General features: G+C 40.4%; 1 protein-coding gene across 3 annotated transcripts; it reads left to right on the plus strand.

The window, feature by feature from the left end:
• The first annotated feature begins 4,545 nt into the window (after positions 1-4,545).
• LOC133967677 (sodium- and chloride-dependent GABA transporter 2-like) lies at positions 4,546-21,758 on the plus strand. Of its 3 annotated transcripts, none has more exons than XM_062403288.1 (15): positions 4,546-4,880; positions 5,222-5,406; positions 6,167-6,301; positions 8,431-8,571; positions 9,120-9,201; positions 10,674-10,806; positions 12,528-12,662; positions 12,792-12,895; positions 13,299-13,423; positions 14,155-14,267; positions 14,361-14,498; positions 14,689-14,791; positions 17,011-17,111; positions 18,431-18,601; positions 21,005-21,758. In XM_062403288.1, the coding sequence occupies exons 1-15, from the start codon at positions 4,873-4,875 to the stop codon at positions 21,152-21,154; spliced, it is 1,824 nt and encodes a 607-aa protein (XP_062259272.1). In that variant the 5' UTR covers positions 4,546-4,872; the 3' UTR covers positions 21,155-21,758. The 3 variants fall into 3 exon arrangements, with proteins under 3 accessions (XP_062259272.1, XP_062259280.1, XP_062259263.1); XM_062403296.1 differs by having other exon boundaries at positions 4,549-4,880; positions 5,236-5,406; XM_062403279.1 differs by lacking the exon at positions 4,546-4,880 and having other exon boundaries at positions 4,939-5,406.

Here is a 21,758-nt window from a genome sequence, read left to right on the forward strand (position 1 = left end):
TTACTGCGCACTAAACAGTGTCTATTTTTTCCCCGTTAACGTTTTTACTGTTTAAAAATAATCAATAAATGCATTCGAGCATAACGTTTTCTTTCCCTCCAGGATCATCTGTGCCTCCTCAGTTCAGAGCATGTGCCGTTTTATGACATGACAGCATTTACGAGATGTTTTTTTTTTTTAAGGTTGTTCCTGGAATATATTTATAAAACGTGCCAGAACAGGCTGCTCAACGATCTGAACAATAAAACATTTATTTGAAAAAAAAAATAGGTGAACGCCAAAGCTTATTTAGGCCGTTGATGATTCAACTTGATAACTCCTGGAGGTGAAATGTTTTTTTATCTTTTTGCTTATTTTCAAAAAGTGAAAGTTTGAAGACGGACGTGAAACTGGCCTGTTTTTAAATGTGTCTAAAACAACACTCCCCGCCTTCATCCATCCCCCAGCCCAACGGCAGAGAAAACCTGCTCTGCGAGGAATGTCTTTGCTCTGTTGACAGAAGTCAGTTTAACTGTGTGGACTCCATTCAAATTTAAACAGCCTTCTAGTTGAGGACGTGTACATCTGTCTGTAGCTCAGCCCCCTGCCCAGGATCAATAATCATTACCTATTATCCACGTGGACATGATTATTAATGCTATTACTTTTTATTCAGCACTTGTTTTTGCAGCTGAATATTTTACTTCTTTTGAGCATGTACCTGTGCCCGTGTGTGAACAATTTGAATAATTCAAATGTAAAGTGAGCATGGTCCTTGGTAGCTATGGACAAATTTACAGCAAACTGTAAATAGACGCTGACTTGTCTTGTTTTCCTGTCTGTCTTGTTTTATTTTCTGGACTCATTGTGTGAAAAGATACGCCTCACAAATAAAGAAGAGCTTTTATTGTTTGTACTGCACCTGGTGTCACTAATGTTAAGTCTGGGTAAGTAAGAAAGGGTTTCAACCAAAGCAAAAAAAATATAAAAACCTTCAATACTCCCTTCTGTTGTAACAGAACACAGGAACAGGAACAATGCCTGTACATGTCGTCATGAAACCTGCTCTCTAACTTTGTCATTTGAGTGTTGGATTTCGTTCCGCCCACCTGAAACATGAGCACCTCAAATTTCCAGTTTCCCAGAAGAGTTTTCCGGAAAACACTCCAGCTGCTTCACTGGGTGGCAAACAGCGGCTTATAGCTTTCTATGTGCACCTGCATGTGACAGGAAGTATAGTGGAGGGGCTGCAGATTTAAAAGAGAAGGGTCGAAAGCACAAAGATCCGTTTAGGTGACTTTTTTAATAATCCAGTGTGAATGTAAACTGGACTCATCGGTCAGATATCACCACGTTGATGCCTCCTCTGCATCCAGCAAGTTGGACAATCATCTGCCCTGTGGTGTGTGATGTAAAATATCTGCAGTGGATGAGTTCAATGTTATTGACCAAATTGACTGAGGATTCACCGTGTGTGCACCATCACGGTCTGGACAAAGCTTCAGGGTGAGATAAATCAGTCTCTAGTTTGGTTAAACTGGTCAAACATCAACGTCCACTTCTGCAGCCAGTCAATTCATACACTCAGCAGCTCTCTGTTTCCTGTGGCGAAGGCTCTGTGAGTAGTGAGGATATTTCCTTTCCTCCAGTTTGTGGTGACGTGGAGATGATCATGATGCTGGTGACGAACCTTCTCAAAGCCACGAGCTGCAAATGTGAAGCGGAAGCGTTGGATTCCTACAACTCCCAACTCTTGACCCCGGGCAGAGCTCACATTTAGTGGTGACGATGACTTGAAACAAAAAGCCCTGAGAGACCCTCTGTAGTGGGATGCATCTGGTAACACAACAACCACACACATGTCTTCACGTCAGAGGGTTGGCTGGTAGAAACCTGCCGTTCTGGCTGGGTTCCACTCACGGGTATTGGCCAAGCTGATCTTCTCATGACATTTCCACTGCAGCGCTATGAAAGGATTCTTTCATCACTGAAGGTGATGTTGTGCTGCTGGATGACAGACTCTTGTTCAGCCATGTTTTGGTGCTGGTTTCACCAAAAGAGAGAAATTCACTCAGTGTAGAAGCAGATCTATCATCGGACTGAGTGATTGTTTTTTCACACTTTTACATGCACCCACTTCATATGCAAGTTTGATGTCCATCAACTTGAAAGGACATGTTTAATTGTTAGACATAATATAGGACACATTAGTAAAAGAAATGTCAAAAGAAAAAAATTACATTCAAAAAATGTTTTTCAATCTCATTAAAAAATTAACGGAATATAGGCCTTCATTGGCATGTTTGATTATAAGGGGTTTTGTTTTAAACATTATTTGGTTGTAAATAAATTTATCACATTGAATATTTGTCCTACTTTAATAAAAATTATAATCAAGCTATTTAAGTTGTCACTAGTACAAACTGAAAACTATTTATGACACTGAGATAAGATCAACTTTATTGGTGCCACTGTGGCTAGCACGTACACATATAAACAACAATACACATAGACATAGGGGTTGTTATTTTGAATGTGTTGTAACTTCATTGTTGCAGAAGAAGTGACGCCGCGTGATGGTGGCACTGCAGAGTGTGTGTGTGTGTGCGTGCATGTGTGTGTGTGTGTGTGGGGGGGGGGGGCTCAAGGAAGGGCTGTAATTAGAGTTTGTCCTTTTACGCCTTAGGTGCAGGCTAGACTATAGTGAATGAATGTGAAATCAGTGTGGAAAGCATTGGCCACTGTCACAGACTTACTGTTGTTTGAATTGAAAACCTTAACTCTAAATTACAGCACACTTGTTATAACAGAAACAGTCCACTATACCTTTACAGCCCTAAATGAAACGGGAGATCATATTTGTCTGAATGATTTTATGAAGTGATATTAACTGATGATAAAGCAGCTATGTGCGACAATATAGGAAATTGTGGATGTGATACACTGAAATGCATTGAGATGCATTAGTGCTACATTACATTGCATTTCATTTAGCTGACGCTTTTATCCAAAGCGACTTACTCAACGGGTGCACTCAACCATGAGCATGTGTCTACAGGAACTAGTTGCTTCCGTAATGTTGGTAAAGGGAGAGATGACTATAACACCAAGGTTCCCAGCAGTCTGTGTGGGGGTAATCCCTGGTCATGGGTGCGAGAGCCTTTCCATAAATTGTGGTTTTATGTGTATATGTTGTTTTTATATTGCTGTTTTTATATTGTTGTTTTATGTTCAGTGCACCAATGAAACCTGATTCTGATGGAAGGAAAAGTACTTTGGTGTTGTCATGCGTGATTTTCACGAGATGTCAGTCAGACAGGCAGAGGTTCGTGCTGCTACCTATGTTTCAGATTGTGGAATGGATATGATGGGTTGTGTGTCATCCACATAGCTGTGGTAGGAAAAGCCATGTGAGTGAACGACAGAGCCGAGGAGTTGGTGTACCTTTGAATCGTTGACTGCTGAACCGAATGGAATCATGAGGCTAGTAAAGATGCACTGCTGAGCACACAGTCACCAAAGCCATGTCAGACAGGGGGTAAAACATATAAACATCTATATATTTTCTTCTTGCCATTCGAGTGAAAGACAGGGAAGCAAAATAGACCAAAATCTCAAAATTGACCAGTACATTTTCTGTAGTGTTCTGCCTCAAATTTTTTATTTTTATTCTAATATCTCTTCATTCTACTATTGTTGTTTGCCGTTACCCTTAATGTTACCCTCCCTAAAATGTTAGGGGAGGGATGTACACTGAAACTAAGTCCTTTTCACCAGTTATGTGTGTGTGTGTGTGTGTGTGTGTGTGTGTGTGTGTGTGTGTGTGTGTGTGTGTGTGCGTGCTTTATTCTAAATGTACATATAGTAGCATAAAAAAAACATGCACATTGTGGCATATTCCTTTGTTGTTGCCTGCTCTTGGGATAAACCTAGAGAATACTAAAGAAGACAATTATCTCTCTTTGAACTGTTTTAACCACTGTGTGAGTGTGAGGGTATTCAAATAATGTTAAATAATTAAGAGATGTGCTTCTAAATTTAACTTACTCTTTTAAAACATTTTTTTTTTATAAATAATTATGAGAAGTGCCCTTTTCTCACTTGACCCCCTGTCCCCCAAAATGTCTGTGCACGTCCATGCACCGTGGTAACTGTTAGTGTCACAGTGAAGAGGGAGGTATTCGGTTACGTGGTGATCTTGGACACAGAAGGAAGTCAAATGTCCAATCTATGAATAAATGATGAGTCATGTGCTGTTAAAGAATCTGATTAAATATGAAAATGAAAAGAAACGCAAATTGCATGCAAGTGCATGACGCACTGTAATGAAGCTGTGTTAGAATAATAACGTGCTGTGTAAATGAAGGGGAATAGAACAGGAATCCAGATCCCAATGTGCTGTTATCCACAGCAGATGACTGTCTGCACACTGCTATTATTGTTTATGTTGTTTCAACATGATCCATGATCCAAAGCTACAAATTCCCAATTGGCAGAAAACCCGAAGCTTGTTTCCACCCACCCGACGGAGCCCAGGCTGCTCAGCTGATTTGGTTTAGTTGTTAGCAACTGTGCTAATCTCAAGACCCACGCTATTCCTGTCTCAGTGGAAAAATACAAGAGGGAAGTGGCTGTGCAAATCTTAGACCTTTGTCAGAGCCAAATGTTTTTTTTTTGTAGTTGTTTTTTTTTGTATATCCCTGTGAGGCAGCATGGTGCTCAGAGCAGCCCTACGATAATCAGGACCAAAGAGGAGCCAAAGCTGCTTTTCTTCGTTTTGCCCCTGTGCTCTGGCTCTGCTCATGACATGTTTGTACTGTGAAACAAGCTGAGAGGAATACTGATCACTCCGCTGCTGACAGAACCAACCCTTGGGAGAGGGGGGGCTTTGTAATGGAGGGGTGAGTACCGGTTGTTTCTTTATTTTTCTTTGGGAGGGGGGGGTCTATGCGTTTGTTTTTGCCCTGAGCTGCAAAATGCATCACTTTAATTGAGGAATGCGCCTTAAAAGAACTCGGCACAGAGGAAACTTTCCACTTCCCGCAGCGCCTCGTGCCTGAAACGCGCAATGAAATGATTTGAATAGCTTTATCAACATAACCAGTCTTGTGTCGGTGGGTGACGGAGTGTGGAGGAGGCTGACGGGACCCTTCAGCTTTGCCTTCATCCTGTTGGGGTCTTATCTCTCTCTCTCTCTCTCTCCTATATGAATGAATGTGCCTCTGTGTCTGAATATGCCCAGGGATTTTCTCAAAGGAAATAGCCTGGAGGTGCCCGCTCCAGATAACAGGCTGGCTAAGAAGAATCAGCTGCTGGACCGCGGCCAATGGGCGAACAAGCTGGAGTTCATGCTGGCGGTGGCAGGGACCCTGGTCGGACTGGGAAACCTCTGGAGGTTCCCCTATCTGTGTTACAAGAACGGAGGAGGTGAGCCGGATGTCCACTGCACAAACAGTACACACACATATGCTTTTTATCGTGTGTGTGGGGGGGGGGGGGGGGAGAGAGGGAAGAGGGAAGAGGGAAGGGGGGTGTGTGCGTGCGTGCGCCAAGCCATGCAAACTCATTATGATTGTGATGTCGACAAATGTGGGAAAATAACCTTGAGGCATAAACAGAGCACGATTGTGACTTATTAAAGGCACAGTTACTTTGCTTGTCCAACAACTGGAGGCCAAAATGTTGTTTACACAAAAAAACCCACAGACTGTGGCTCCTTGAACTCTGCAGCATGACATCACAGTCACGATTTTCCAGGCCACAGTCTCTCTACTACAGGACAGGATCTTCTTTGGTTTTTAAACAAAAACCATCGCTGCTTCAATTAAGGACCCGGGGCTAAAAAGTATTTTTTTGAAATAAGATAACGACTCATTAAACTGTGACAATAAAATGCCACAAGTATAAAGAAACTATTAAATCAATACAGATGCAATGACAAAGGCTATTTCTGTGTTTCCACGTTTATTTATAGATGTATATATATTTTGAATTTTTTCTTAAAGTCTCCATTAATTTCATTTAAAAATGTATCGATTTATATATTAATTTCTACATATATTTATTATTCCTACATACATTGATTTATTCATTTAAAAAAAACATCAATTTACTTCTACATGTATCCATTCATTTTTTTCATTTCTATATTTATTAAAGCATTTCTACATTGTCGTTGTTCTCTTAGGTGCATTTCTTGTTCCATATGTCTTGTTTCTGCTCACCTGTGGTATCCCTATGTTCCTCCTGGAGACGGCCATGGGACAGTTCACGTCTCAGGGCTGCATCACCTGCTGGAGGCACTTCTGCCCCTTGTTTGAAGGTCAGTGTTTCGAACAGAAGTGTATGATGCAACCGAGGAGATCAGTGTATTTGTCGATCATATGCTTGTATCCCATATAACTCAATATAACATAATATATTATGACAAAAGTCTAGTGTATTGTAATCATTTATAGGAAACAAGTAATGTCAGTCAGTACATGAGTAAGTATGAGTAAGTATGAGTAAGCATGAAGAAGCATTTCTCAGAGACACATATTATTTCTGCTTTTTATCACGTAAACTCCAAAGCCAATGCACCAAACTGCACCGGACACATTCATTTCAGACAGTTCTAAGATTGTCAAGGGAGGATGGACTCAGTACAGAAGAGAAATGACATGTTAATGTAGATATTTATTTCTGTCACTAGATGGGCGTACTGCAATATTAACCTGACCTGATTAGACTTTGACTTTATTGGTTGTATTTTTTGATAATGCTCTTGCGTTAAGGCGTATATCTAACTTACGATGTATATTAATGAGACAGCAATGACCCTCCGCACCTGAACGTTAACAGATTTATTGGTTGGTTGACTCGAGAACAAAGAGGAAGCTGTACTTCACTTCTGATCAGTCCTGACAATCGTGTCTTCTGTTGTTTATCACCCACCTGTGGGGAAATCCACACCATCTATTGTTCATTTGTGAAATTATTAGGACACCATTTATTTTCCTACAAGGTTTTTTTTTTTAATTCTAAGATTTGAATTTAAATGATATACTAATCAAGTTGTGTGCTGAAATATTTTTTGGATTTGTGGTTCATGTCACAAATAAATTAGAGATGGTCAGGGCTTTGTTTTTGTTTAACTGTATTTATCGGGGTAAATTTACCACAGATAAAAGTGCAGAGGTGGAAATTAAACATATATCTAAACAGACATTGTAATGATGGAGAAGTTAAAGGGAGCAAGTATCAATGCTTCTGATGACAGCCAACATTCCCTGTTTTTATCCTGGAAACCCATGACACAAGGGGAGACTTTCACATATACATCAAACTTATTTTACCTGCTGTAAAACAGACTAAAGTAATTGTGTATTTTGCTGTCAGAACAGTTTATCAACTGTATGTGTGTGCAGTGATTGACACCTTGGGTTTTATCTTGTTGAGTATTTATTATTTTTACCTGGAATGAATTTGACAGCCATGTCTACCCCTGAGGAGCTGTAACACTGCTCAAACATAGATTTCTTCTGAGCCTGACCCTTTAAATTCTAAATTGTCAAGGTCATAAATAAGTGTCCAGCTGAGACGCAGCTTGAGAGGACAACGGTATCGTTGACAATACACTTTGTTGCAAAGTAAAAGAACAGATGGACCTCTTGGTTATTTTAAGTAGCCCAGCGCACATTTACTTAGTAAAATATGTTGTTTGCCTGTTTTTTCATTTTGGTAATTTTTCAAATTAAACCACTTAAAATTAATGAAGTGATGCAGACGTCCTCTCTCCGTCTTCCCTTAAGAGCTTAGCAGTATATATACCATGAAATAGTAGAATCCATATCCACAAGTTAAATTAGCAACAAGTACTTGGTAAGATCCTGATTTGTTATCCTTTCATTCCGTTAAATCCGATCTTGTTCACCACAGATAAGTATTGGTATGCTATTTACTGGGACAGCAGTGGGTAAGATTATGTAATTCCACTTAAAAAAATAGTAGAACATATAATTCACAATGAACCGACGTGTTTTTAATAGCACATGCACAACAGTAGACGTCTGTGGCACAGAGATATATGATTAATCAAGCAATCGGAGCCTACATTTTAAGGGAACTGCACAGGACCTAATCGTGTCACTCAGGAAACATCAACCTTGGACACGAAGAAGAAACTCATCAACTTCAGTTTTTGTTTAAACCTTAAAGCTTTGTGCCATACTGGGAGCATGCGTGTCTGTCCCGAGGCAGTTCCCATGCCTCAGAACAGCTGGCATCCCTTTGTCGCTAACCGCACATAAATCGTGGCTCTTGGCAATGCCCGCTGCTCTCATGATGTGAATTGAGCAGCGACACGGAACAACAAACTATGACGTAATTGAAATGCCAAAAGAACACTGATTTTTATGAATAGTACCCATCTTCATAACTAATTAATGTTGTGTCGTCCTGTTTCCTCAGGGATCGGGTACGCTACCCAGGTGGTGATTGCATACGCTGCCGTGTCTTACATCGTCATCCAGGCTTGGGCCTTTTTCTACCTCTTCTCATCTTTCAGTGCCGAAATTCCATGGGCCAGCTGCAGAAACACCTGGAACACAGGTAGACAAGGAGACAGACCAGGAAATGAACCATGTGCATGAAAGACATCCATGTATATGTGTTCCATATCACATATGTCTTTACTTCATGTCTTCATTATAATAGTAGGGTTAGGGTTAGAGTAGAATGGCAGGCAGGAGAACGTAAACCTCCGCCAAGGCCAATCAGTCCCTTATACTCAATAAAGCTGTGCCAAATTTCACACACTCATAGATATCAGTGAATTTCAAAAACAAAACTTCCACAACTCAAATTTGAAAAAATGATTTTATCTTTTAGGTTATAACTCATTTTTATTCTCTGAAAAATCAATGAAAGCGTCAAAAGGCTGTATTTCACAAAGTTAAAGAAAGGGGAAAAACAATTCCAGGATCCGCCCCCTTTTCCAGGGGCTAGACAAAGTTTAATGGGTTCATCCCTGACACTTAACGCATCCTTCCATTATTATTTTATTAATCATACAGAACCATAATTGTCTTTCTAATCAGGTATTTGTTTACTCTAAACTTTGTTTAAATAAAATATTGCATGTTTTTTTTTTTTCTCAGAGTCTTGTGTTGAATTTGATAAAACAAATGTTTCCTCCAACTGGACAGCAAATGCAACAACACCTGCAACAGAATTCTGGGAGTAAGTGCGGCTCACACCTTTCCTCTTCTGTAGCCGATCTCAGGTTTTCCACTGGCTCTGACACCGAAGGTGGACTGGCCTCCTGTTGTTTGTCTCTTTCTCTGTCTTTCTGCTTTCTGAAACGAGAGTGACTTAAAGCCCCTTTTTAATGAGAGAACGTAGAAAGGTCAGTCCAACCAAATCCAGAACTTACTTTGTTGGTCACTGGTGAGCTGCATGTCCATGTTGTTTAGCCCAACACAACTGAGTGTTTCTCAGTAGACTCCAATGTAGGCTACGTGCACATTAGAAGCAACGCAGTCGGTCAACTAGGGTTAGGGTCGTCCAAACTGAAGCACAATAACAGCTTTGAAATCGTTTACCAGGAAATTCTGTACAGACATTCGTGGTCCACAGAGGATGAATCCATCAAACTTTGATGATTTATAGTTTTTATGTCTGTGAAGTGAAATATCTAAACATCTGAATTTAGCACCAAAGTTTGTACAAATATTCATGGTGATCAGGCAATGAATCTCCCTGATTTTGGTCATCCTCTGACTTTTTCTCTGGCATGGTAAACATATTAGCGGTTTAATATCGGCATGTTTCACCATCACTGTTTCATTATCACCATTATCGGCCCAGGCATGTTGTCATTAGTGTCGACACGTCTCCACTTCATTCCGCTACCCAGAAACGAAGCTAACATATTATGGGTACAAAGGAAGGTAGTAGCATTCAGGGGATCGATATATGCGCTCAACCAATTGCGATACAGTCTCAGCTGTCGATCATGAAGTTTCACCTCAAACCAAACCTTCATCTCTGGTTGAAAAAGCAGCCACGACACTTACCAAGATGTCAAGAGAGTTGGTGGTGATAAGAGCTTTGGCCAGTGTCAATGAACTTTTGACGAAAACACATGATCTCTGCAGCAACATTTATATGTTATCTCCTGCGTGCGTCTGCTGCACCACCCGGTCAACGGGTTCTTCTCATAAAGTATTTTGCAGATAGATACAGAACAATTTGGCAGGTACTGCAACATGCAACACATTCAGTACACCATCAACCACTGGTCCACGTTTCATGAAGGTCACTTTAATGAAGTGATACTGGTTAAGAAACAGGCTCAAAATGACAGGAATATGCAATAGCCATCTATGATCAAATGAAACAGACGATGAAGTTAGAAATGAGGGCCGATGCAGAATATTTGCACAGCATCACTAATGTTAGTAAGCAGGGTGGTAGTTTTTAAATGATAGAAATGTCTCACCCATCCCCTGTCACGAAAGCTTTACTTCTGCGAGGAAGACATTTTTTTTTATCTCTAACACCATGTGCTCACACTAATCAATCATTTCTTCACTATCACAATATCCTTCTTAAACATTGGTAGCATTGAATGAACTTTCCAGGATTTATTTCCTCACTATCAGCAGTAATGTTGCAGGATAATACTTTTGGCCGTATGTGTTTGTTTTCAGGAGACGAGTACTGGGTATATCTCAAGGGATTGAGGAGGTTGGGAGCCTGAGGTGGGAGTTGGCCCTGTGTCTCCTGCTGGCGTGGATCCTGTGCTACTTCTGTGTTTGGAAAGGAGTGAGATCCACTGGAAAGGTAGAGTGACGAGTGATTCCTTCAGAAGATGACTCTTAAGTTTGTGGATTGAGTTTCTGATCTAACCCATGAAACTGCAGCAGCACCTCTTCCTATACAGGATGTGTGTGTTCTGTGTTCTCTTATACAAATTATAGCATGGATTTTCCTATGGAAATTATGTGGTAATCAGTTTCCAAATCTAAATATGTCCAGCCTCCATTCAAATGAGCAGTGAGCTCTTCTGCCCACCAATTAATTTCTCAAAGCGTAAAGGGACAGATTGACAGTTGTGAATGATAAACAGGTGTAAAATTAAAGATGCAACGTTTACAGTCAGAGAAAACTATGGATCTGAAAATATTCAACGTCAGTGATGTTATCTTGGGTCATTGTTTTTTTGGGGGTCTTTCAGCAATCAGACACCCTCACCCAGGCGACCAATCCGGGGTTTATCAAGCCCCGGCTTGTGCCCAGGTAACGCTTCCCTACCCAAGGTCTCTAAGGCCCTTCGCCTAGTGGCCCCTCTGATGGCCAGCATGTTGTAGGCCCTGCAGAGGGACTGGCCTGCAAACCCTCTGAATCCCACCTGAATGGGCTCGCGCTTCACTCGCCTAATGTTGCTTCGGCATTCTGCGACTAGCTCCACATACTTTGCCTTCTTCTTCTGGTTGGCCTCCTCAATATGGTCCCAGGGAACAGTGTGTTCTAGGAGAATGGCCTGCTTGGAGGCTTGGAGATCAGCACCATGTCTGGGCTTAACGCTATTGTGGCAACAGCTTCTGGGAACTTCAGTTGTTTGCCCAGTTCAACTTTCAGCTCCCATTCTTGTGGCATTGCTAGCAAGCCTGAGGAGGTGGCCCTGGCAGTGGATGTTGGCTTCTCCCCAGCCCTGATGAAAGCAATGGTCCTCTTCACTGGGCGGTGGCTCTTTCAGTGGCTAATCCCGCTGCAGATGGTGTCTGCCTCGGCCTTAAGGACTTGGTCATGGCGCCAGAAATTTGTCTTGGCAAGCTCAAACAAAAAAGACATCAAATTACATCATAGAGTATGTAACACATGAGTAAAAATATGAGCACTTAAAAGAATAGAATGATAAATACTACACTCGCCTCAATTTAAAGCAAATAAAACAAAACGTTAAAAATAAGTAACACAATATTTTGTTTATAGCAAATTGTCAGAAATGTTATCAACGAACGCCTTTTTAATAGGTTTAATAGGTTAGTTAGAGCAACTGACTCAAACTTGTTGTGCTCTCACATACAGCCCTACAGAAATTGTAAGACTGCATAGTGCATAGTAATAAAAGACAAGCTGCTTGACTGCCTTTTGTTAATAAACTACTATGGTATCTGTCTTAACATTTTTCAGTTTTATTGTGAGAGTGGAGGAAATTAAAAAGGCAGTTAGCTGGATGGGAGGTTCCTTTAAAACCAAAAAGCAATTATTTTATAGTCTGGCCTTGTAGATTTCCTCTAGTGGTGGGAGATTACACCCAGTGGAGCCAAAAAAAAAAAAACTCAAGGGAAAATAAATAAAGCATTGAGAAAAACAAACAAATGCAGATGCCTCAAAACAAGAATGAAAGGTAGGTCTAGGTTTTTTCATATTAAATATTCCTCTGAAGCAGCTGCAGTTTCTGGAAGTTCTCTCATCGATCTTTACTTTGTGTTTTGTGTGTAACTCCGCAAGCCGTTCTGCACTAAAAGCCTAAACCTGCCTTTGTCTCGTATTGACAGGTAGTTTACTTTACAGCCACTTTCCCATACGTGATGTTGGTGGTTCTGTTGGCTCGAGGACTCACTTTACCAGGAGCCATAGACGGCATAGCTTTCTACCTGTATCCTGACCCTACAAGGTTGGTGGACCCTCAAGTAAGTACAAAGTCAGCTCTTCAACATAAATACAGAGACGAGCTGCTTCCTCAGTCAGACGCCCAGATGTAAAGAAAACACATATGTTTATAAGGCTTCTACTAATTCCATGTTTTGGTATGTGTTCAGGTTTGGATGGATGCAGGTGCACAAGTTCTATTCTCTTTTGGCATATGTCAGGGGAGTTTGACCGCTCTGGGTAGTTACAACCAGTTTAACAATAACTGTTACAAGTAAGTGCTGTCTGTTCTTTTATATAGTGTTTGAGTTCATTCTTTAAAAAAAACACCTTGGCTTGGCTTGATAATCTAGCAATTTATAGAAAATTCGATTTTTTCTTTTTGTGTCCAACACAAACACATTATGACTTGATGAGAGCCACAACAAAAATTCTTGTTATTGTTGATTGATATGTTATTGGGTTTAATACATTTTTTCTTCATAATGTCCCAGTGTTACATGTGCTGATTAGACACTGATAAAAACCTCATACTGAATATCATATTTAGTTTCTGCCCTAAATCCTTCACACTGACACTTAGACATGAGTTAAAAGAGTCGATAAAGTTCAATCTACATCCTCAGAAAGATGAAATAAATGAAAGACACATGGTTTTTGTCTCTTTGTTTCCTCAGAGATACATTTGTTCTCTGTCTGGTGAACGGCCTGTCCAGTTTTGTGGCAGGGTTTGCAATCTTTTCCGTTTTGGGATTCATGTCGCATGAACAAGGAGTGCCCATATCTGAAGTCGCTGCCTCTGGTAAAAACACCATCACACACCTTGTGTTACAATGATACAATACACTAAGGGATCACTTCCTCAGATCCCCCTTCTGATTCCCAGTAAGACTGAAAAATGAATTATTCTTCATGGCTTTCGAACTGCCGTACGTTATTGATCCTGTTGGTAATTAGTACATATTTATAATTGAGCACATTTATGCTGCATATTGGGTGAATACTAACTCATTATTTCCATCTGCATTAACTTTGGAATTTCACTCATTCAGTGTGTTTTATGTTAGGTTGAATCAAACACTAGAGTGAATCATTTCCTGAAATAATGGATTTTCAGGCGACGTATAGGACAACTGAAAACAGGTTAAGAACCCAATGTTTACATGAAATCACCTGCTCACCTCCAGAAGATATTCACTCTCTTTTAACTATCTTTGTGATTGGTCTCTAGCTCTTAAAACGCTCCACAATGTTCACCAGTTACAGTAAAAATATGTTATACTTTTTGAAATGTTTGCTGTTGTCTGCCTTGATCCCAAAACACAGCTATTAAAAGTAGTGTACAAACCAAAACTGTGAAGCTGTTGCAGATACTTAAACACTTGAAGCTTTAGCTATAGGCTCAGTTTATCATTGTTTTGACCCACTTAGTATAAAAATATGGATTATTGTCGTATATATATTGTATAATAAATATTATTTGAATGTAAATGTACAAGTGTCATAAAGTATGAACAATATGTGTCAATACAGGACCTGGGTTGGCATTTATTGCTTATCCACGTGCAGTTGCCATGATGCCTTTTCCTCAGTTATGGTCTATATGCTTCTTTGTCATGGTCATCTTGCTGGGAGCAGATACACAGGTGAGATTTAAACATTTTTTTCCCGCAAACTTAAGTCAATTATGTTTTTTCTTTTTTAACTAAAGTTTTGTCATTGCTCTGTGTCTCTGGCAGTTTGTGAGTCTGGAGTGCCTGATGACATCAGTGACGGACATGTTTCCCACAGTGTTTCGAAGAGCTTATCGTCGGGAGTTGCTGCTCCTGTGTCTCTGCACTGTGTGCTTCTTTCTCGGCCTCCTCCTTGTGACAGAGGTGAAAGCTCTCATTGTTCTCTGCAAGGACGTTTAGTGTTATTTGGCCAGTTCACTGGGAATAAAAGCAGACTGGTAAACTTTCCAAGGAAAAATACAGAACTCTAAAAAGACATTTTACAAAGAAATATGTGTGTGTTTTTTTGTTTGTGTCAATGTACAGTAAACACCAACCCTTTCTCTGACTGCAGGGGGGCTTGTATTTCCTTCAACTCTTCGACCATTATGTTTGCAGTGGCAACAATCTTCTCCTCCTGTCAGTGTGTCAGTCGATAGCGATTGGATGGATATACGGTTAGTCACTAAGTTATCCTGTATAAATGTATTTATAAATTAACATTAAGGTTTTCCTATGTAAATGTATTTATACAACACATTTCCAGTTCAAAGTGCTTTACAGTACAGTTTTGCCATTCACATTCATACAGTGCATGTATGTGCATCACTCACACTTTGCCGGTACAGCAGTTTTGGGGGTTTTGGGGTTCAGTGCCTTACGTGGAATGATGGAGAATAGGATCGAACTGCCGGCCCTCTCATTAGTGGTCGACCCGCTCTATCTCCCAAGCCACAGTTGCCCCTTGCTTCCATCATGAAGCATGCAAAACACAAGGTTGTAAATGGTTCGTTTAGGGTTAAATTAGATAAGTATTTGCTGAAGCTTTTTCACTTAATAGCTGAAGTGGTACATATTCCTTGGGACAAATTATTTGAAAGCCTTTTATCAGTTTTTGGACTGAAGTAAATGTGATACCTTATTGAACAGCACGCTTTGTGAGCACAGATCCACAAGATGAAGCGTTCAATTGGTGTGTATCAGTTTGTTCCAGCAAATCTGAAACATCAGAACAATTTTCTTCTGTTGTGAGCTGACACAACATGTAAAGCATAAACTGGTCTTCTCTGGATAGCACCCTCTGCTGCATTCCCACTCGACCTGACTTTCCAAACTAATGACATAACAGGTCCCTGGGTACTGACAGATAAAAGCCCCCATCACAGGAGCAGGACACCAACTCAGAAAAAGACACACACAGACAAGTCATCTATGATTGTGTCTGACCACTCCATCGTCATTTCGTGTCTCCTTATGGTCGTTTTGCGTCTCTGTAGTAGTTTCTTTATGTGTCTTGCACACTTGCACATCCCGGCATGGTGCTCTGCCCCCTCAGATGCAGAGCCAGTATTCCCAGCAGGACTTCAAATTATCACAACATATCCAGAAAGTCGTAGAACCCGTCGTCGTGAAACTTCAGCCCCTCTATAAGGGCTCGGCCATATACTGTAAACTGGAATGCAGGGTCTGTGTTAACCAAAGTTGAACCCCACATTTAGCCATGGTGTGCATTCTCTTCACCACAGGAAGGGTAAGAAACAGCCCATGATTTATTTCCCCTCTCACCTACATAAAGATTGGAAGTGAAGAGGTGACAAAGGTTCACTTCATTTGTGAATATCAACAGGCCCAAAGGCAGTGGAGCTTTTTTCTCTTATTTTTAAACCAAGTTTTCTGTAAAGAATGAGCTGATGCAAATATTTTTGAACCTTTTGATTGAAAAAGCTACAGCAACACTTTGAACCAACACAAAAGTCTGGGTTTTCAACATGACATTTACTTCTTCCCACTCGTGTAGCACTTTGTCTTCGCTTAATTTCCAATGTTTTATTTTATATCCGGCTTTGTTTGTTCCATCACTCCTGTTTAAGCTTGTTTAGGCCTGATGGACATCAGATCCTCTTGAGAAAAGTGTGTTCTCTTTAGCTCTCGGTGTCTGAATGTGAATGAAAACAAAAGATCTACAGGAATTTCCACACTTTCCCTTTATAAAAACACATCATTCACGCTGCCCCCCTCTGGTCAGGAGGGAATAAAATAAGCCTGCTTCCTCCCTGGGGTGTGGCCTCAGGCTGATAACATTTATATAGTTGTATTAGTATTATCCTTAGTCAAGTAAGATTAAGTTAAACTTATGTAACACAAGCCCACACAACAGATCTAACTCTTCCTTAATGCCACTCAATTTTCCTTTAGCTTTTTTGGTGTGCATATGTCATAATTATGAATGAGTCGAATCTCCAAAATCATCATTGGTATTTGTTACACATTAATTAATGTACATATATTTATTTATATATTTATATATATACTATATTGAAGCATTAACAGTAGAATATCAGAAAGAAGGAACATGAAAAGATTGAGAAGTACAAAGGGTTGAAAGAATAGCTGGAAGAAATGTGGAAAGTCAAGACTAATAGGATCCCAGTGGTAATAGGAGCACTGGGGGCTCCGACCCAACAGTGGCTCCAACAGATTCCAGGATCAACGTACAAGTCGATACTACGAAGTACATATTGTAAAATGTAACAGTTTCTCAGCTTTTGATCATTGAAACCTTTTTAATTGGTGTTTTGAAATAGTTTCTGTATTCTGGGTGACTGCACAGAGCACCTTTTTTATTTCTAGAAATATGAAACTAAAACAGACTCCTCACTTTCCTCACAATAAACAGGCGCAGACCGTCTCTATGACAACATTGAAGACATGATTGGTTATCGTCCATGGCCACTGATGAAGTATTGCTGGCTCTACGTTACCCCTGGTGTTTGTCTGGTGAGTGAAATTTGGTCATAAGATGAAAAAGACAGTGTTTCTTGTGAGTCTAATAGTGTTGCTAGTGTCTTCCGTGCTCCTGTTCCCCTCGGCCTCATGTCTTCAGTTCCTCTGCTCATCTCTTCAGACCTGTTGTTCTCCATCCACCCAGCAGATGTTTTCCTTTTCCCTCCACTCCCCTGTCGGTCTCCAGTTTCCCTTCACACCCACACCTGCTCTTACTTATCCATCCTGCCTTGCAGTCAACTGTTCTTCTCCTCTCTGCTCCTCATTCCCAGCCCCAGATAGAGATACATGTTATCTACAGGGAGGAGATGTAGAGAGAAAACCATGTGGCTTCCCATGTCTTATATTATAATCCAGAAACCACATGGACCACAGAAACCACATGGACCACATTCTTCTTTTTGTTCTTCTTGCCAAATGAAACAAACTGATAAATCTAGTATTGTCAGCACCTTTGTTTATCAGCAGTGTCACCCTTGCCAACCCCCAAACCAGTGGGCTGCATCTTCGTGAGTTTAGAGGCGTGTAGCCCGAGAGGCTTTCACACCCCTCTTTCCTCGCGAGCACCAAGTTGTTGAAGGCGTAAGGCTCACTCACTGACATCAATGCATGCTCTGTTCTGAAGAATCCTCTCCTGGCTCAGGAACCTTCCTGCAATGGCTTGCATGTATCCAGGTTGTCCTGCGACCTTCACTGCCGTCTCTGTCGTGAGGAGCCCTCGGTAGGGCGCGTTCCATCGAAGTGCTCTCCAGTTTTTCCTCAAGTCTCTCACTGCCATCAGGTCGCCTGGTTTGAAATTGTGCAGCGTCCTGTCTATGGAGTTTGGTAGGGTGTCTTTCACCTGTTTGTGTATATATCAGAAAGCACAGAGGATTTGCACATAAGTCAACCTTTCATCTTCACATTGACTGTGCTGGGGGAAGATGCCCCTTTCAATAACCTCTAAGCCAAATTGGTAAAATGGCTGCTAAAAGGGGAATGAATGTGCAAGACCAAACAGACCTGGTTCTTACAATAATTTACAAGAGGAATGTGTCATGCCCCTCTTTTGGTTTGTTGTGTTTAGGTTTGTGTTCAGTGTTTTTATTCTCCTGAGTTCTCCGTTTCCTGTTTTATTTTGTAATGATCTTCAATGTGTAAAGAAGCTTTATTTCCTGCCCTTGTGATTGTCTGCCTCTGTTCCTCATGTGTTTCACCTGTGTTCGGGTTTTACTTTCAATCTGAACAATGGAATTATGAATCAGGTCTAACACTTTAAAATCTGTTCAGTAAAACTTTATGGAAAAAGCTTTTTTTGTGTTATGTGCTCTCAGGGCACCTTCATCTTTTCTTTGGTGAAGTACAAACCTCTCAAGTTCAACAAGACCTACACCTACCCGACCTGGGCCTACGCCCTTGGCTGGTGTCTTGGACTTTTCTGCGTTCTCCTGATTCCACTGTGGATCATCTTCAAACTTACTCAGATGAAAGGAACAATATCTCAGGTATGTGCTGAGAATTTCTTGCTACGAGATCAGTTATTAGTGTGACAGATATTTGTACGTGAATCTGTTGAGATTTCAGCTGAATTTTTTTTCTTAAACAAGCCTTGATTAAGCCCAATTTCGAAGCTGCAGATGGAGATCTAATTCTCATTTTCAAATTTACGTGTGTACTTTCAGTTTCACAGTTTTAATTTGTATTATTGTGACAATTTTGACTTGCCTGAGAGCAGATTATGGTGAGAAGGGTACACAGGAGGGATAAGTCTATGGGAGCCGACCTAGCTTGTTGCCTAAAGGACAGAGTCCTGGACGGCTGTAACAATGGAGCACACCCAAAATGCTGAGCTTTTCCCTAAGTGCCCAGGTTGGGATTTAACAGTACACTCGTCACGTGATTAATTAGTTACAGTAGAATGAAAAAGTTTGGGTGCCTCAGTTCAAAAATGTCCATCACCAAATATATAAGTGAGTAATCGGTGACTCAATCTCCAAAAGGCATAAAGTTAATGTAAGTGTAAAGTTGCTTTGATATTTTGAGCAACTTCATTAGCGTTTTTTCTTACATTTGACAATAATAAATTCAAAAGGGTCAGAAACAGGTTTGTAAACTCTGCGTGGTCAGCACTAACACCTCCTCTGGCAACTATGACAGCTATGAACACTTTTGTAGCAACTAAGAGTCTTTCACTTCATGTGGGGGGAAGTTTGGTCCGTTATACCTCAGTGAGAGTTTGTGTTCACAGCTCATAGACCAGGACTGAGGAGTCAGTTCATTTGTAAAGCTTGTAAAGGCCTGAAAAAGCTATTTAAGATCTGAGTCATTGGTAAAAGGAACTGAACATTTTTATGGGGCTACTTTTTTTAATATGTAAAATGTCTGTGCAAAAAAGTACAACAAAAGAAATAATGTACCAAATTTGCTCAGTGTTTAAAAAAATATATTTTTGGTTAGGGTTAAGGGGTTAGGTTTAGGGTTATATTACATTAAAAAATATATTTAACCCTATTTTAACCTCATTTAATGATTCACAGTAACATAGATTTTGACCAGATTTGTATACCGTCCTTCTGTAGTTTGGCAGAACAATAATTAAAACAAGTGCATGAAATACTTTTAATAGAAATACAAAATTTATACAATTAAATTCAAAACCAGAATGCAATTTAATCACTTTTTTATCAATGGACCAGATTAGTGGAAATCAATAGCAACAAGACCTAAAATTATTTATTCCAATATCAGTCAATAAATGTCACCTCTACCATTTTTGTAAAAAATGTATCTTGAGTCAATAAGCTTTCTATAGCTACTCTGGTTATAGCAGTAATATGATGATAAATAATAAACACATCACAATTAAACGTCGCCTCGCAGCCTGACACCATGTGCAAAAAACTTGCAGTCAAGAGATGATTCCAGGTTTTTATTGTTACATTAAAAGACTTCAAGACCTGCAGATCTCCTGCTGTATGTGGTGGTGAAGAAAATCATTGCACAGGAATTAAGAGTGATCAGCATTGTTTGTCTTAACAGGTCACTCCTTCACTGCATAAACACATTCACCTGTTACCACTCACTCAAACAGAAAACAAAAATACTCCCTAATCTAAACGTGACTCTAATTTAATTACTGCACAACCGTTACAAGTACTGTTGTGCAACAGGCTCAATTTAATCAACAGAATGTTCAAGAGGCCCTTCAGACATTCTGGCTGATGAAGGAGATATAGCTGCACATACCTCCGAGGTCGAAAAGGTTACTCAACTTGACGCTGATGCAAAGATGGTGTAAGAAGTGGTCCAGTCTTTCTTCTTACGGCACCATTTAACCTTGTGGCTGTGTTGCATACAGGCTCATTTCCCCAAACTTTAGTTTGACAGATAGTGGTCTAAATGTCAGAATGATTGTCAATTTTATTTTGATAAAGGTTATGCTGCAACCTACAGCAATTTCCCTTGATGATTAACCTGCACAATAATTTCAGAAAGTAATGAAATAAGAGCAGAATAATTTGCGGCCTCTCAGCCAAAGAGTCACCTCAGGCCTGCATTAAACCAGAGTGCATTCCTCTGTCAAGGCCCAACAGCCCCCTCAAGAAACCACATATTTCAATAGATCTGGATTCTGATAATGGATTTCAGATATTTTCCTCAGAAATATCAGTCCCCTGAACTTGACATTTTTTTAAATCAAGATCCATACATTTTTCTCTGAGAAATGAAGGACAATGTGAAAGAAAGTGGGAAAAAAAAATCTTGGGTCAACTCAAAATGTAATGGTTTCTTCCTTGTGTCATGCCTCACCTTTCTGAATGGATAGATTGGAGATGGATGGGTGGATGGGGATGAATGGATGCATGGATCTGTTGTGAATTGATTGTTGTACTACGCTGTGTCCGCAGAATCTCATGCAGCTTTGCCGTCCTGAAAACGAGACGCAAAACACAGAGAACCAGCCTGAGCAATGCCCTCTGAACCCAGACAACACGCCGACTCCTGCTGCCACCGAGTACAAGGGCAGTGGTGGATCTGAGATGGAGATGCAAGTGTGAAGCACTGAACCTTTGGATGTTTTATATGCGGCGTTTTATTATAAAGTCTAAGATTTACAAAGCTAAGCATTTCTAAGAAATAATAGAGAGCAATAAATTCTGTACAATCAGTAAGGATTCAAGTGTCACTGTCTTAGACGCACAAAGAGAAGTGAGAGTTTTATAAAGTGTTTAAATCTATTTTAATTTAAGGAAACCTTTGTGATTAAACTAAATCACCAGTTTTATATGTCAGCATTAGTTGCCTACATCCGTGGAGGATCAGGACGTCAGTCCACATATTCACTGTCCACTCTGTGTCACAGTTCATTCATGCATTCTTTCACTTCCTGTCGGCCTTTTACTAAATCTCCTGTCTTTCCAGAGCCTGCCTTGCTCCCCCAACCCCTCGCAGCAACCCTAACTTTTGCATGCCCCTCGATTCTTCTGTATAGTTCTCACTTCCACCTCCTCACCTGGTCTTGCTTGTCTCTGCCTGCATCTTTTGCCTGTTTACCTGGTTTACCTGCCTGCCTAGCTACTGACTTCTGACTTGGCCTAATGTTTGCCCCTTGTCCATTTTCTGCCTGCCGATCCTTAATAAAGATGAACTGTTTGAAACTTC

This window comes from Platichthys flesus, chromosome 2 (genome assembly GCF_949316205.1).
Source record: "Platichthys flesus chromosome 2, fPlaFle2.1, whole genome shotgun sequence".
NCBI lineage: Eukaryota > Metazoa > Chordata > Actinopteri > Pleuronectiformes > Pleuronectidae > Platichthys > Platichthys flesus.